This window comes from Canis aureus, chromosome 5 (genome assembly GCF_053574225.1).
Source record: "Canis aureus isolate CA01 chromosome 5, VMU_Caureus_v.1.0, whole genome shotgun sequence".
NCBI lineage: Eukaryota > Metazoa > Chordata > Mammalia > Carnivora > Canidae > Canis > Canis aureus.
The window spans coordinates 78,097,110-78,114,067 of record NC_135615.1 but is presented as its reverse complement, the minus strand read 5'-3'; the positions used below and the strand labels follow the sequence as shown (position 1 = coordinate 78,114,067).

Below are 16,958 nucleotides of genomic sequence, written 5' to 3'. Positions count from 1 at the left end.
TCCTCCCTCGTCCCCAGCCTGAAGCTCAGGCCTGATCTCCTCCTTCCCTGTTCCTGGAAAGCCTGGACCCGAGCGGGGCTGTTTAAAGTCTAATTGTCCTCCCAAATTCCTGAACTTCCACTCCGTGTGTCCCTCTCTTACTTCCCCTCCTTGTCACCTCCCTCCACAGCATCCCCCACCCCTGTCCCTCACCGGCCCCCAGGGGACCCTTCTCACTTGATGAACACCACACTGACAACCTGGTCTCCGGGAATCTTCAAGTACTCCGACTCGAGCTGGAGAGCGACACAGCCCCGTCAGCCTCCAGATACCTTCACCTCACCCCAGTCCCGGCCCCCATGCTCGGGGATCCCGAGTCCCTTCACCTCACCGTGTCTACCACAGCCTCGGACACCTCCCGGAACTCCTCGGAGCCTGCATCCTCCAGCTGAGGACTGTAGTGGATGGAGTGAGTGAAGTTTACCAGGGCCCGGAAATAAACTGCAGAGAAGAGTGGGGTGTCACCGTGAGGGGTCCAGCCTGGTATGCGGTGGCTTCAGGCAGCTGGGCCAATGGGTGGACATTCAGGGATGGTCTCTAGCGGCCTCTTGCCCAGGTTGACACCTGTGTGTCCACAGCCATGCCCAGCACTGCCCGTATGAGCACTTGTCGCGGCAGCCCTGGCAGACCTGCCCAGGATCAAAGCTGAGGCTCCCCACCCTTGAGTGAGGACCTTCAACCAACAGGGAAGTACCCTGAACCAGAAACTACGCGATGATGCAGAAGAGACCCCCAGTGGCACGGAGGAAGCTGGACAAGAAAGGTCGGCTTCCAGAAGAGGCTGGCCTGCAATAGGGATCTTCCACAAATGACCGAGCCATGCCTCCCTCCTCTTCCCTGGCTGGTTCTAGTCATCCCTCAAGGCTCGGCTCAGCCATCACCTCCTCCGAGCAGACCACTTGAACTTCCCTCCTTCCTCAACCCTGCCTGGGCTAGAGACCCCTCCTCTGGATCCTCCAGCCCCCAGGCTTCTTCCCTCATCAGAGCACCTCCCACCCTGCACTGCATAGATCCCGCCTGGTTATACAGATTCTGGTGAAAACCATGGGTTCTGAGGTCAGCCACACCACAGGCACTGACCTCACCTCTCTGAGCTTCGGTTTTCTTCTCAGTCAAATGAGGATATTAATTACATTTACCACACTGGGCAGCTACATGGAACAAATGACACCGCGCCTGCATGCACCATCTCCCCGTGCACTTAGAGATGCGGCACCTGGCACAGAGCAAGTGCTAGAGAATCAGACGCTGGTGTCACCTTTCTCTTCTGCGAGACTGTAAACCTGATGAGAGCAGCTCTGGTCCTCATTCACCCTACATCCCAGAGGTAGTGTAGTGCTTGGCCAGGTTGGTGTCTAATAAGTGACGGCTGAATGAATTCATACCAGATCCGTGTGAGCGTATACATACAACTGATTCTATATAAGATGTTTTATACACATTAAATCTCATAAGGTTCATGAGTTCATATAGCAGTTATAAATTCAAGTCGATATGAGCTGCAAACGAGTCATACACATACACATGCACGCACAAGCGCACACATACAGGGTTTAGAACCTGGGCTAAGAACCTGGGCCTGGCATGGAGTAGATGCTGAATCAACGTGTATCCTATGCTTACGGAATACACAGACTAGTATGTACGTGTGCATGTCCATCCACATGGACACACGCACAGTTTCTTGAGCACCTATTATATGCAAGATTTTTTATGCATTAAATCTTATTCAGGGCACCTGGGTGGCTCAGTGGCTGAGCGTCTGCCTTTGGCTCAGGTGGTGATTCCGGGGTCCTGGAATCGAGTCCCACTGCTTGTTTCTCTGCCTCTCTCTGTGTGTCTCTCCTGAATAAATAAATAAAATCTTGAAAAAATCTTACAATATTCATGAATTTAGGTGTAAATTATCAACGCCAAGTTAATGAGTTACAAATGTCTAAATATGTGTAAGTGCTTAGAACAGGGCCTGGCACATAGTAGGTGCCGTAAACATGAGCTTTCACTATATGAGAAGCAGTGTAGCTTAGTGGTTAAAAGCTTAGTTACTAGAGTAAAATCCCTACTTCTAGCCCTGTGACCTCATGCGAGGTACTCAACCTCCCTGAGCCTCGGTGTCAAATGGGGATAATAGCAGTGCCCACCCCAGAGGGTTCTCTTAAGGACTGAATAAGTTAGGAAATGTAAAGTACTTATAACAGGGCCAAGTGCATACTAGGGGCGGCCTGGGTTAGCTTTAGTGATTGTCTCTGGTCTTTACAACTTTTGATATTTCATTCATTCATTCATGAGAGACACAGAGAGAGGGAGAGGCAGAGACACCGGCGGAGTGAGGAGCAGGCTCCATGCAGGGAGCCCAACGCTGGACTCGATCCCAGGTCTCCAGGATCACGCCCTGGGCCGAAGGTGCCGTTAAACCGCTGAGCCACCCGGGCTGCCCTAACAAGTCTATATTGAGGGCCTACTACATTCTAGGTGGTGTTCTCAGGGCAGAGAATATGGCAATGAACTGTCCCATTCCTGTCCCCACAGAGATCACTTTCTAGTGGGGAGCAAGGAAATAAATGAACGAGGAATACATGGACCAGGGGGAGAGAGCCAGGGCTGCGGGAGAGGCCTGCTGGGGTAGGGGTAGGTTGCTCTTCCCCAGGGTGGCCAGGGAAGGACTCTCCTCAAATGGGATCCTCAAAGGAAGAGAGTGAGCCATGGAGAAGCATCTGGAAAAAGAGCATCTTCTGGACAGAGGGAACAGCAGCTGCAAAGTCCCTGAGGCAGAAGCGGGCTCAGAGAGGTGACCAATGACAGGGTGAGGCTGGTAAAGCAGGGAGCGGTACCGGCTGGGCCGGACTACAAAGCCAGTCCCCCTTCCACTTCATTCTGGCAGGCCCGCAGGTGCACACGCCCCCGAGCAAGGACCCTCTCCCTCTGTGGCTTGGGCTAAGCAAGCCCTGGGGTGTCAGGATGGGGCAGGAGTGGACTCCTACATTGAGAGAGGGTGCTTGTGACGGCAGCGCTGCCTGGGCTGGAACACAGGGACAGTGCTGGGCTGGGCTCCTGGGTGCCGGGTGGGTGGGGCTCTGTGGGCTGGAGCGTGGAGACCGTGAGCTCGGCCACAGAGGCCCCTTGTGAGCAGGCACAGAGGCCCATTGAGAGTCCCCCACCCCAGCCCCTGGCCTCAGCCCCATGGCCCAGCGCGGGCGAGGAGGCCGGGCCTCTGCCCAGGAATGTGCCCACTCCTGGGGGAAGGGGCTGGGGCTCCACAAAGCCCCTTTCTCCTAGGCCCTGGGAAGGGCTCGGACCCTGCAGCCTGACCCTACCCCGGCCTTCTCCCAGACCCAGGGTAGGTCAGGGCGAGCACCCTCCCTCTTCTACCCTGAACTGTCTCCCTGCGGCCAGTGTCTGAGGCTTAAGGCAGAAGGTAAAGCCCTATCTATTCCAAGAACCAGCCCCTGGGGCGGAGGGTACTGCAAGTGAGTGAAGCTCCCCAGGGTGGGTGTGCTCTCTGGGTGCCTACCCTGGCCAGTCCTCTCCCTGCTGGCCCTCATCTTGACCCCATCCAGACAGCTCACTTGAAGCCAGAGGCTGGAGGGACAGGAGGCCAGAGCTGTCTGCGCCCAGGTGGGTGTGGGAAACACACACCTGACTCTGCCCGGCCCTGGAGCAGAGCAGACCATCCCACCAACTCCCTGCTCAACAGAACTCCTCCGCCCCACACCCATGCCCCTCAAGCCCCAGCTCCAGGACCCCCTGGGTTCCTTGGGTGGGCCCAGCATCAGCCAGTCCTGAGGTGGGTACAAGTCACCTGCAGCCTCTAGGGCCTTGTTCCCTGAGGGATTGTTGCACTCATCCCTGAAGTGGGGGGACACTCAGGGTCCTGGCCCACTGTGTGTAGACTTGGATACCCAGATGGAGCCTGGCTGTGTCCTGGGCAGGGGCCGGCAGGGCCCCCAGACTCAAAAAGAAAGTGCCACAGAGCCTTGCGTGTGACAAAGTATAGGCTGGGGAGAAAGGGGAGAGGGAGAAAGGACAGGCAGGGAGAGCGGGGAGAGGGAAGTGGGAGGGAGACAGAGGGAGCCCCCCACCTAGGCTGCTTGGCCTCACTTACTGGGAGGAGACTCCTCACCAGCCACAGGACGGTAGCCCAGGGCCTGCAGGGTAGAGCCACAGAGAGAGTGGCCAGGAGGAACAGCAAGGGACGTAGAGGGTCCCCCAAGCAAGAGACGCAGAGATGAGACAAAGGAGAGAGACCTGGACCAAGGCAGGGGAGGAGGAGGAGGGGAGCATGAGAGACCAGACAGCTATCAGAGCAGGCCAGGCAAGAGATGCAAAGAAATTGGGCGAAAGGAGGTGGGTAGGGGTCCCAGAGATGGAGAGTCAGAGCCAGGGGCTGTCCATCAGGTTGGGGTATCTACACACAAAAGGCAGGGTAGTGGGACTGGGCTGGGGTGGAGGCTATAGGAGCCACAGCCCTGCCCGAGGAGAGGGTGGCACCGTCTCAGCGCCTGGACACTCCAGGGTGTGGGCCGCATCTCCGTCAGGATGGCCCTTGCTGGCCAGCACAGAGAGGGCACAGCTATGGGGCAAGACTGAAGTGGGCACACCAACACTCCGCATGCCTCCAGGCCTCAGCCTCGGCCCAGCTGCCTGGACCTGCCCCAAGGGCGGCAGGTGGGTGCCAGGGTCGGGCCTGGAAGGTCTGAGACTCCGTGTCTTCCCACGGATAGGCTCCACTCACAAGCACAGGCTTCTGCCCTGCCAGCAGGCCCTGCCCAGCTGCTGCTCCCCATTCCCCGCCCTCCCCTCCTTTGCCCCTCCTGCCCTCACAGCTGCATCTCACGGGGGAGGTGGGCTGGCAAAGACTCCTCAGAGAGGGCCGGCTGCCACGGTAGACAGCCTCAGAGGAAAGGCCATAGACATTTCCAAATGGACAGTATGGACTGGACCAGGGCCTCAGCAGGAGGCAGCTCTCCCACCCTCCCCCCTGCCCCACCCCTGATCCTGCAGCCCTGGAAGGACCTCCGTGTGGAAAAGCTTCAGGCAGGACCTGAGCCCCAGAGGCTGGGAGGTCACAGTCAGGACCAGGACACCTAGGGGGCAACCCTCCTGTCTGCACTTGCCCAGGCAGGACACTGCCCTCTGGCAGGTGGATGCCCCTGATGCATCAGTTAAAGGGGGGTGACCCCATCCCTGGGGAGGCGCAGGCCCACCACTGTGGGCGGCACTGGACACAGCGCGGGCGCCCAGTGGCCCCCCTGAGCTGAGCTCCACCCTTGGCCCAGACCACAGAGTGCTCAGCGCTGGCTTCCAGAGAAGGCATATGGAGCTGCTGGGCTTTGACACCGGTAGTTCACTCTCTACTGGGGTGGGAAGAAGCGGGGACTCTGAGTCCTAGCACTGGCCTGGCTGCTGCTCCAACGTGCACAGAGTGCTGGCAGGGCAAGCAGCTGATGGAGGCCTGATTCTTTTCTCTCCACCAAGCACAGCTCTCTTCCCCAAACCAGGAACCCTTGGCTTCCCAGCAGGTGACCCAACCTAATGGCAGGGTCCCTTCTGGGTCCAGGGCAAGGCTACCTCCATCCCTTGCCAGCTCTGTTGGCCTGTGCAAATGTCCTATGCTGAAGAGCACCTCTACCTGCCCACCCCTGCCTGGGGTCCCCAGTTCTGCATCCCCAAGAAGGGCTCTAGGGAAGGACTTTATATTGAGCTGCCCTGGGAGATGAGAATTTTGCTTTGAATGCTGAGGGTCTGGCTTTCAGTACCTATTACAACTGGGTATTTCCGGCCTGCTGCCCCATGCCTTGTCCCTGTGGCAAAGTCACAGAGCCCGGCCATCCCCTACCTTGCAGGGACTTGCCAACCAGGCCACAAGACTGTCACTCAGGGAGACTGTCACTCATGTCACCTGCATGGCAGATCTTCGAAGCCCTTGAGGCCCTCAGCCCTGGTGATGGGACCTCTGTGGGGGGAAGACCTCTGGGGCTTCTGCAGGGGTGAGGAGGGGGGCCTGTGCCCTCAGCAACTTACCCATCTGAAAGTCCCCACTGCCCAGGTCCCCGCTCCCCAGGCCATCTGCAAGCAGAAGAGAGATTTAGGCAGCAATAAGTATTTGTTGAGTATCTACTGGGAGTTGGGTGCTATTCGGGGCACCTGGCACATGGCGGGCAAGGTCATAAAGCAGAGAACTGTCGCCGCCACTCAAGCCTAAGGAGGCTGGCTTGTAAAAGACAGCTTGGAAGCCTCCATTGGAGACGGTGTGGGCCAAGGCCACACACTCTGGGGACTTGACCATCTGCCCTTGCTGGGGTGGGAGGGGCCTGGTCACACTGGCCACCAGGTGAGGCCAGGACGGGGTGCAGTAAGGGGCGGTAACTGTCCCCTACCGTGCCTTGTCTGCCATCTCCCAGATGTCGGTCCTAATCACCTGTGCTATGAGGACACAGCAGTGGCAGAGGAGTGGTCAGCATCCCAGAGTCGCATGGGTTGCAAGCAGAGGATCTTGGAGTCATTGGGACCATGGCCTAGGATGGCCATCTCTTGAGGCATCCCCTGGGGCAAGCTTCCTGGAGCCTCTTTAAGGACCAGTGGGAAGAATCCTATACCCCCTTACCTCTTCCACTCCCTACCACCAGAACCCTCTGCTCACCTCCAGAGGCATCGTCTGCCAGCAAGTCCTCGTCATCAGAGAGGTCTGAGTAGCTCCAGCCAGCCCGGCCCACCGTGACTGTCTCCGCATCCTCGGGCAGAGACAAGCCATCATACGCCCGCAGCCCGTGGGTCACCTGTGGGAGTTCACACAGCCGATGGTCACAATCTCCAGTCCCTTGCCCAAACCAGGACCCCTCCCCTCACTACAAGGGGGACCCAGAGTCCCACCCCAAATCCCTGCAGTGGTTAAGTCAGATGTGGTCTGGCTAAGAGAGTCAGGCTGGGGCTGAACCACTATTTTTGACTCCATTTCCCCAAAGCCCCATTAGCCCCTGGAGGCCTCAGAGACCAACCCTACAAATTCATGGAGTCTGAATGAATCCTCAAATGAACAGAGAATAAAATTAAAATCACTTTGGTAAGTGATGACAGACTTCTCTTCCTCTGGAGAAGGCAAAGGTTGTCCAAGACATGAGGCAGTATGTACTCACTATCATACGGGGACATGGGCAGGTACAGGGTGACCTGGGCCAGCAAAGATTGGGAGACACAGGGCAGGAAGGGCAGCCAGGGTCAGCATGGACAGGGTGAGTCCACCAAAGCTGCTGTCTCTAATGACAGCTTCCCACCGGGCCATCTTGGCCACCTCTCTCTGCCTTTGTCTGGCTTCCAAAGCTCCAAGCCACAGGAAATACATTCCAGCCATGTTGGACAACTAGCTCTGGCACTTGTGGCCACACTGACAAGCTCATCTGTGCACACAGCAGAGGGGGTGGAGCCCAGGAGCTGGGCTGGATGGGGGCAGGACAGGCGTGGTGTCAACTCTGCATGACCTCGGGCTGATGCTGAGCCCAGCACAAGTTCCACCCCAGGCTCCCACTCCACAGAGGACCTGCTGAGACCCTGCGCCCTGCAGGCCAGGGCAGAAGGGCCCCAGTGGCCAGGTCGGGGGATGGGTGGTGAACACCTCCCTTCCCTTCGACAAGATCAAGATGTTTCCAAAGGAGTTTTATCAGATAACCCAGAGGAAAACACCAACCCAGGGGAACCCTGGGGAACCTGAGGGAACCCCAGAGCCCCTAAGCACAGTGCGCATGGATTTGCTGTGGCCCCGTAGTGCACGTCCAGCCCCAGATAACCTGGCCTGCGTGTCTCAGGCCCTGCCCTGCCCTCAGCCCTCTCTGGGGAGCCCAGCCCAGCCAGAAGGAAACGGTCTCGCTTTTGAAAACCAGACCCAGCCCTCCCTGGCTAGACAAGGTGATGGCAGCAGGAAAGAGGCCCAAGGAGGAGAAGAAAAACAATGAGACGGCCAGTCTCTCTCCCTCCCTACACCGCCCAGCTTCACCCAGTCCACAACCCTGGGAGCCTCTGGCCATTTCTCGTGCCAGTCCCTCCACTGGAATGCCCTTCCTCCCTTTGTTTTTCTGGCTAAATCACCCTCCAAAACTCAGCTAAGTGTCACCTCCTCTAACTGCTCAGGAAGAAAAAGGCACAAGTTACTGATATTCACAGCAACACGGCTGAGGTCCAATCACACACGATGAGTGAAAGACGCCAGACACAGAAGGCTGCATACTGTGTGACCCACTGATACGAAACTCTGGGGAGTGGCATGGGACAGTGTAATCGACAGTGACAGAAATGTCACTAGTTGCCTGGGACCAGGGATAGGGTAGGCTGACCCGGCAGGGACACAAGGGAACCTCTTGGAGTGACAGTTCCCTGGGTATATACATGTCATGATTGAACTGTAAACTTAAAATGGGTACATTTTACTGTATGTGATTTGCACCTCAAGAAAGAGGACTAAAAAGAAAATCTAAATTAAATTAAATTAAATTAAATTAAATAATTAAACTAAATTAAATTAAATTAAAAAAGAAAGACAATGTTCTCTGGGAGACCTTGTCCTGACCCTTGGCCGTCACAGTGCCCTCTGTGCCCAGGCTGGGTTCTGGGCACTCCCGGGTCCACACTCTAATCACCTGTATCTCCACTAGAGCGGAAGCATCCTAAAGGCAGGGATGGTGATTAAGTCACCTCTAGGGATCCCTGGGTGGCGCAGTGGTTTGGCGCCTGCCTTTGGCCCAGGGTGCGATCCTGGAGACCCGGGATCGAATCCCACGTCGGGCTCCTGGTGCATGGAGCCTGCTTCTCCCTCTGCCTGTGTCTCTACCTCCCTCTCTCTCTCTCTCTGTGTGTGTGTGACTATCATAAATAAATTAAAAAAAAAAAAAGTCACCTCTACCCTCTCAGCAACCCATGTTCAATAAGTACTTGAATGAATGAATGAGTGAATGGTCAAAAATGCTATCACCCATATAATCTAGCTGCTTCCTGAACTTGATTTGCTTTGCAGGTACCACCTGCCCCTCCATAGTCTACATGCCACCTCCCTTCCTAGGCTGGGAGCTCCGGGGGCAGGGACTGGCTGCCATTTGGTCACCTTTGTGTCTGCAGGGCTACCAAGCCAACGTCTGCATTGCCTGCAACTTACCCCCTGCCGTGGCCTAATGCCCCTTCCCCTCCCATCCATGGGTAAACCCCCCTTCCTGTTCCTTTTCCTTCCCCACCCTCTCTCTGTACAAAGGCAAAGGCCCACCCCACTCCTAAGTGGCTAGTGGACTTCTGGGCCATGCCCACAGGGTCTGTATCCAGGCGAGAACTTTAGACTCCCCAGGAGCTGATGAGAAATACGGATTCCTGGGCCCCTTCTCATCCAGGTGGGAGGGATGCAGTGGCATGTGCTCAGAGAACTCTGACACTTGCTAGCTAAGAACCACAAGATCAATCCCTAAGAGGGGTTCTACTCCCTTCCCTGCTGCAGGTAGAGGGCAATATTTCCACTGGGTGGGAGGGAGTTCCAGAGCAGGCCCTGAGTGACCTAAGGAAAGTGCGAGGCTAAGACTGGCAGAGGGGCACAACATAGGGGCTGATGGGGTTAGAGGGGCAGGCTTGCATCCTCCCAACCTGCGGAGGGCTCTCCTCTGTGTCACTGCCACTCCCTCCTCCTCCCCGTGCAAGCCAGGCCATGGGGCATAGAGATTCCCAGCACCCCCTAGACACGGATGTCTGGAAAGGAAAACTCTGGTGGTGAGTAAGGTCCAGAGAGCTTCTCCCAGGCCTGGAGCCGGTGGGGGGAGGTGGTGGTGTCGGGACTGGACAGGAAATAGCAAAGTGAGACTCAACTTGGAAAAAATGTCAGGAACACACATCTGCAGTGAGAAGGGTGGGAGAATCCAGAGCACGTCGGCCCGGATAGAAGACCTCCCACCCCAGGGGCTCCAGGGAATGGGCCCTTCCACATGCCAGCCTGCCCTTGCTTACAGCCCCCTCCCCGCGGCCCAAGACCCTGGGGTCAGATCAGGGCCTGTAGCAAGGGCCAACCCAGCAAGGGCAGAGACTTCGTTTGTGAAAAGCTGAAGATCAAAAGGTTCTAGCAGCTGTATTTCACATCTGGGAGGGGAGATGGAGCCAGACCGGAAAGAGGCTCCCAGAAAGAGCCCAAAGGAGCCTGAGACTTGACCATAGAAGGGAACTCTGATTCAGATCTGGAAAGTCCGGTATCTACTTGGAAATAGAAAGAACTAACATTTATTGAGCACTTGCTATATACGCCAGGCACCCCTTTAAGGATTTTTATGAATGCTAACCCAGGTTACAGGCAGGGATGGGGACATGGAGCAGTCAGGTCATCTGCCTGAAGATCTAGCAGGTGGCAGAGCTGGGATTTGACCTCTCTGGTCATTCGGTTCTAATGTCTAAGCTTTTGCCACTGAGTCGGAACCGGCTGAGGTCACTGAGAGTCACTCCGCAAAACCATTTAACCGCAGTGCTGTTTCACAGTCTACAGAGCATTTCCTCAATCTTGGTGTCATTGGACCTTGACAATGACCCCCTGAGGTGGCTGAGCAGGTGTGAAAGGCCCCCTTTCACAGAGAAGGGAATAGCACCTCGCTTTCCCCATGTAACTTGCCCAAGGATCACAGGTGAGTGGCAGTGGAGCCAGGACAGACCCAGGACCTCCAGATTCTGCGCCTGCTGACCAGGAAAGAGGCAGGGCTGAGGCCGAGCCTCCAGGCTGGCCTTGAGGCCTAAGCAAGGGGGCAGGGCCAGAACGTCCAGGGCTGGCTGGTTCCCATCCCCAATCCAAGTAGCTCCCAGGATGGCCCTCGGATGCCTGAGCTGCCAGTGGCCTGAGCCTGTGCAATGTGCGCCTAACGTCCCAAGGAGGGCCACTGGTGGCTCCAAGGTCAAAGGCAGAAATAGAACCCAGGTTTCCTGCCCTCCAGCCATCTCCGGCAATGAGAAAGCCCGGCTTCCTCCCAGAGGAACGCAGTACTCAGGCAGGCGTTGGAGCCGGATGGCGGGGCCAAAGAGGAAGGGTCCAGAAGGCAGACCCGGGCCAGAAAGGAAGGAGCCAAGCAGAGAGGGGGATTTTCCAGACCTGGCAGGTTCCTGATGGGGGAAGTGGAAGCAGCTGACTCATACAAGGCAAGGCCAAAGGACTGTTTTTTCAAGCACTGGGAACAATTGCTTGGGGCAGGGGTGTGGGCACAGTGGCCCCTCAATGGGGGGTGGGGGGGGTGGGGGTGGAGGGGACCCAGACAGGCGGGATACCAGACAGACAGGGAACTTCTGGGAGACAGCTCCTTGAGGCTGGGTTGTATCGCCACTGGAGACGGGAACAGAAGGTAGAGAAAGTTTGGGGTGAAGGGGGAGGTGCAGCTATGGATATAGGATATCAGGTCTGGGGGTTTTGAAGGATTTCTTAAGTGAGGATCGTGGGTCTTGCACAGGACATGTGTGCAGGTAAAGGTTTCCTGTGCTGCTAAAATCAAAGCTGTAGGAAAGTGGCAGGAGGGTGAGGACAACAGGGATGGGCCGACGCCACGGAGGGCTTTCTCCGGGCCGTGTCCTCCTTGTCCTCAGCACTGTGTGGACCACCTCGATTAATCCTCGTAGCAACTGGGGGGCAGGTGAGGTGGGGGTGCCACTGCAGGGCTATTAACCCTCGTCTGTAGCAAGGGAAATGCAAAGAGCTCTGAAAACCGAGAGTGTTTTCTTTTTTAAAATGAGTTTATAACAAGCTCATTTGGTGCCAAGTCCTGACCTGAACTGACAGGAAGCTATTAACATCCTATTTACTCCACTTAGGGGTGAGGAGTTGTATGTTTTGCTGCAGCAATATTACTGTGTTTCATTAGGGGCGTTGCCCCAGACTCCACCAAGTGTTCTCATGTGCTCTATTGTAACCTTTCTCCTATCTGGAAACTTCTGGATTCCAAAGCAGCTTCGCGGGTTTCAAGGTGCATTATCATTTCCATTTTGCAGACGAGAAGAGGGAGATCACAGGGATCACCTTGTGAACGAAGTTGAAAGCGTGTAAGGAGCCCAGCTTGATGCCTTATAGACTGTAAGTGCTCAGTAAGCGTTAGAATTAGTACCACGCAGGGGACGCAGAGTAGAGGTGAGGGGAGGGTACCAACAAGGGGTGATGTGGGGGGTGCGGGGCATGGGCTCAGGCCCGGGGTCAGCCTCCAGGTCTGGGATGAAGGGAAGGGCCTGGCACTGCTGCCTAAGCTCTGGGCGGGCTGGCGGGGTGGCTCCCAGGTCGGGGGTGACAACAAAGTTTGGTGCCAAAGCTCAAGTTAACTGCCTGCTCTGAGGTTGACTCTGGGACCACAGGGGGACTTTGGGCTGCTGCAGAGATGTTATTCACATATGACTCGGGCCGCCGGCCCATCACCCCCTCCTCATGGCCCAGGCCTGAGCTGAGCCCACCACTACCCCCGCAGCTGGGCAGGAAGGTCGGAGCACGGCAGTCCCCAGGGTGGCTGCAGCTGCCCAGGGCAGGGCTCCAGGCATCTGGGCTGGAGTGAGCTCACTCCATCAAAATCCAGAGACTGTGTGGGGGCGGGAGACAAACGAGCCCCTGCCTGCCCACCTGCCTCCTGCCAGCACAGACTTTGCCTCAGTGTCCCTTCCCCCATCTACGGTCCCCAAATCTTCAGAGAAGGACCCAGACCTCAAAAAGTTCCCACTCCCACTCTGTGACGATAGAGGCTCCCAGGTGACCCCATAACACATGCTCCCTGATTCTGCGATAACCCAGGCCCCCAGATACAGGGTCAAGGTGCCCTGCCCCACCCCCAGACTGCCCAGTGCCCTGTCTATGGGCAGCAGACGGCAAAGGGGAAGGAATCTGTCAGGGCAGCACTTTGTTGTGCAAACTGCCAGGGGCGGGTGAGCCCGACACAAAGGCCAAAGGCCTTTAATCCCCTGGCAGGCTAAGAGGGGCGCCGGGCCGGAAAGGAGGCGGCCGCAGCCTCCTCTGGCATGCCTACGCTGCCCGTGCCACTCGGGAGGCCGGCCAGCTTCCCACACTCAAGCTTCCAAGGTGCAGGAGCTTCGCCAGCCCGCTGGCCAGAAAGAAGCATGACCCCCCCAAATAAGGAGAATAGTGGAGGCACAGCAAGCACTCACTGGATGTGGGTGCCAAGATAAGGCTCTCACCAGGCTTACCTCGTGCAAACCCATAACCCCATAAACCAGATACGGGTCCCCGGCCAGCCGCGCTCCCACCATCCCCAGTTTACAGATGAGAAAAGAAGCTCAGAGAAGTGAACTCATCTCCCCGAGGTCACACAGCTAAGGCAGTGGGAATCCAGTTTGAAAGCAGGGCCCCCGCTTCTGCACTCTGCTAGCTTGGAGGCACAGCAGCCAGCAAGCCCCTGCTTCCCATCCCAAGGCCTGTGACCCGCAAAGTCTGTCCTCCATCCAGGGCCATGTCGGAGCACTGAGGGAAAGCAGAGGCCTGGGGTCTCTTGTCCCAGCTCTGCCCCAAACTCACCATGTGGCCTTGGACAAGCCCCTTGGCACCCCTCCCATTTAGCAAACTGCAGTGAGACCCCACTCTATGCACTAGGCTTCTACACCAGCCATCTCTGTTGATGTGAAAATACCAGGAGGGCCGAGATTTTTGTCTATGTTGATCATTGCTGCATCTTCAAGACAGAAAGCACATACTAGGTGCTCAATTAAGACCTGCGGACACAGACAGAATGCGAGAACGAACAAGCGAACCTGCTCAACAACCCCGAGGTGGGAATTAGCCTTTCTGACAGAAGAAGAAAATGAAGTTCAGAAAGAGAGAGTGAGGACTTGCTCAAGATCGCATAGCAAAAGCTGCATTTCTGAGCCTCAGTTCCCCAGCATTAGAACTGAGGCCGGGGCCTGTGGGTGCCTCATTCGGTCAAGCATCTGCCTTCGGCTCAGGTCGTGATCTTGGGGTCCTGGAATGGAGCTCCCCGTAGAGCTCCCCGCTCAGCAAGGAGTCTGCTTTTCCCTCTCCCTCTCCCTCTCTCCCCCTGCTCATGTGTTCTCTCTCAACTAAATTAAAAAAATTTTTTTTTTAATTATAAGGAGCACCTGAGTGGTTCAGTGGTTGAGCGTCTGCCTTTGGCTCAGGTCGTGACCCCGGGGTCCTGGGATCGAGTCCCACATCGGGCTCCCTGCAGTGAGCCTACTTCTCCCTCTGCCTGTGTCTCTGCCTCTCTCTCTCTGTGTCTCTCATGAATAAATAAATAAAATCTTTAAAAAAATTTTTTTAAATAAAACTGAGGCCATAATACCTTGTCCCAAGGGAAAAGGGAATCTGAATAACATCCTCCTTGAGATGGATAACACTCCCTCCACATCTCAGGTTCCTCAGTGATGAAACAGGTAGAGGTCCCTTGTTTGCCTCCTGCCCAGGGCTATTGGGAGAGGCAAGGGGAATAAAGGGTGATCTGCTTTGGAAAGGGTGACCAGAGAACTGGCTGGCCCTTTACCAGGTGGACCTGACCCTTTACCAGGTGGGCCTGACACGGTCTCTGCCTTCAAGGTCCCTATGCACACAGCTGCGGTTGCACCCGAGCAGGGCTGCCACCACCACCGTCAAGCAAGAGCACTTTATGAGTCTCAGAGATGCGGCCAGTGGGGCAGAGGGCAGACTTTACTGGGACAACCCTGATTCCAGGCCGCCTTGGCCACTACCTCGCTGGGCAGCCTCAGCTTCCTCCCCGGTAAGGAAAGGATAATCAATCCCACCTTCCCTAGAAGGTTCAATTCAAGTTGCTTTGATCTTTACTTCCCGTGCACCTACTATGTGCTGGGTCCTGGGGATAAAACGGGGAAGTTAACAGACATAGAGCTCTGTGTTCCCAAGGGAGATGCAGGATGAAATACAGTGCATGGAGGACTCTACAGAAGAGGGGCGGGGGCTGGGAGGGCCCAGAGGACAGTCCCCTCAGTGACCGAGGCAGGTGGGAGTTTGGGGAAGGTTTCTCCGGGGTAAAGGACAATTCAGCTGGGTCTGAAAGACCGTCTCACCTAAGTAGGGTGGAGAAGGGGCAGAGGGCGTACACCAGGGAGAAGGAAGGGGCACATGTGCCCAGGCCCAGAGGTGGGAAGAGGACACAGCACCGTCAATGGACCAGCCCTGAATGGCTTTTTCCACCCAAAGACCAGTGTCCCTTGACTATGCTGGTGTCACGGTGCTAGTCACAGCGCCCAAGTACCCCGGTCCCCCCAGAGTCCATGCACTCTCCTCCCGCCCCACAGACACCCCAAGAATGGGCCTCCCCTGGTGGTGGATGAGCTGCCTGCCAGCCTAGAGGGAAGAAGCAGGAAGTCACGGGGAAATGCCCCCGCCCCCACCCGTGTGCCAGGTGGGGGTGGCCCAGTGGGAACGGCTTCCGGGCTGGGCCGCCCAGCAAGAAGGTCCCCAGGGCTTGAACACTATCTGCCAAGCATGGCTGGTGCCAACAGCGCCTGCGGTGTTCACGTGCCTGCCTCCTGCCTGCAGCCCGGCGTGGTTCTCAGATTCTCTGGCACCCAGGAGGCCCTGCTGCCGCGGAGTGCTGGAGTGTCTGTGGGCCTTCCAGGCCCCACCGACCTGTTTGGGCTGGCCCATCCTCTCTGGGGTCGCCACCCATAGATTTCATGAATGAAGCCCCCAGCACAGTGCCAGGCCTACAGGAGGACAGGAGGGATCCCGTTCCACAAATTTTGGTTGAAATGAGACACTACTTACAACAATGACCACCTCCTGAACCTATTGGGTTAGGCCTTTCCATTAGTCTTGATTCATCAAAGGAGGAGAAGAAAAGCCCTTACAAAGGGTGACCAGGTCCTGTGTGACCTACACACATACACACACACCTCTCCAACCTCCTCCCCTCCTGTGCTCTCCCCACTCCCTGTCACATTTATCTCAATAGCTTTCAACTACACCTCTCTCCCACCTCAAGGCCTTTGCACCTGCTGCATCCTCCACCTGGGACACTGCTCCCAGATGTGCCCACTCCTCTTCTTCTTGTTTCTGCTCAAAGGCCACCTTTACAGAGACCCACCCTGGCCATATCCCAGGTCCAGCATCTATTCACTAGCCCTGTCACTTCCCTTGTCCTGCCTCCTAGCACCTCACCACCTACATTCTACCCACATTTACACATTTATCTGTTTATCATCAGTCACCCCCACTAGAACATCAGTGCCACAAAGGCAAGGGACTCTGTCCATTGTGCTCACTGTCGTATTACCTGGCACAGAGTAGCTGCCCAAAGACACTTTTTAAGTTAATGAAGGGGTGGAGTTTATAAATGAAGACTTGGAGTCTCGGGAAGACCACTTGCCCAGAGTCAAGAGCTGGAAGAGCCAAGACTAGGAGCCCGACCCCTCCCTGGTTCCCAAGCTCTGTACTACCCGAGCCCTCTTCCTGCCATCTCTGACGCCTGAGCCTTCAGCCAGGGGGCCCATTTTTCCCGTCACTGAGCAGGGACCTGCTCCCAGGGATTGGGTGGGGGTCTAGGAGGTGAGCGGGGCCACAGCCCAAGCTCAAGGGCCTTGCACAAGGCAGCCCGGCCCCCAGGCTTCAGTGACCCTACTCCTGCTTGATCCCGTGGGCATCGGCAACAGGAAAAAACAGGCTGGAACGGCAGCTGTTTGCAGCCAAGGAGGCCAGCACCCCCTGCCCCCCAGGGCTTTCCTCATCTGCTTCCTGGACGGGGAGGAAGGGGCCGGCAGGGCCGAGCCCATGACTGAGGACAGGCCTGGTGGAGGGGGCACAGAGCTGGAAATAAAAGGAAGGGCCCCTTCCTTTTGAAGTGCCCCACCCCTTTTCCTCATGACTAATGTCCAATCCAAGACACAGTAAAGCTGGACGTGGCGGGAGGGTCCTGCAGACAAACACACCTGGGACAGGCTGGTGACACAAAGGTGAGCTGGTTCCCTAA

At 56.5% G+C, this 16,958-nt stretch overlaps 1 protein-coding gene and 1 long non-coding RNA gene across 6 annotated transcripts in view; one reads left to right on the top strand and one right to left on the bottom strand.

The window, feature by feature from the left end:
* Positions 1 to 16,958, bottom strand: part of HSPG2 (heparan sulfate proteoglycan 2) — a 98,804-nt gene that overhangs the window by 58,360 nt on the left and 23,486 nt on the right. For all 5 annotated transcript variants that reach the window (XM_077899232.1, XM_077899234.1, XM_077899236.1 and 2 more), the window contains exons 2-5: positions 6,680 to 6,815; positions 6,061 to 6,105; positions 371 to 480; positions 217 to 275 (exon numbers count right to left, since the gene is read on the bottom strand). In XM_077899232.1, the coding sequence (XP_077755358.1) occupies positions 217 to 275; positions 371 to 480; positions 6,061 to 6,105; positions 6,680 to 6,815 (350 nt within the window). The remainder of the gene's footprint in view (positions 1 to 216; positions 276 to 370; positions 481 to 6,060; positions 6,106 to 6,679; positions 6,816 to 16,958) is intronic.
* Positions 11,286 to 14,099, top strand: LOC144314756 (uncharacterized). Its single transcript, XR_013380606.1, has 3 exons — positions 11,286 to 11,375; positions 12,016 to 12,097; positions 13,610 to 14,099. It is a non-coding gene; the product is annotated as an uncharacterized LOC144314756 (long non-coding RNA).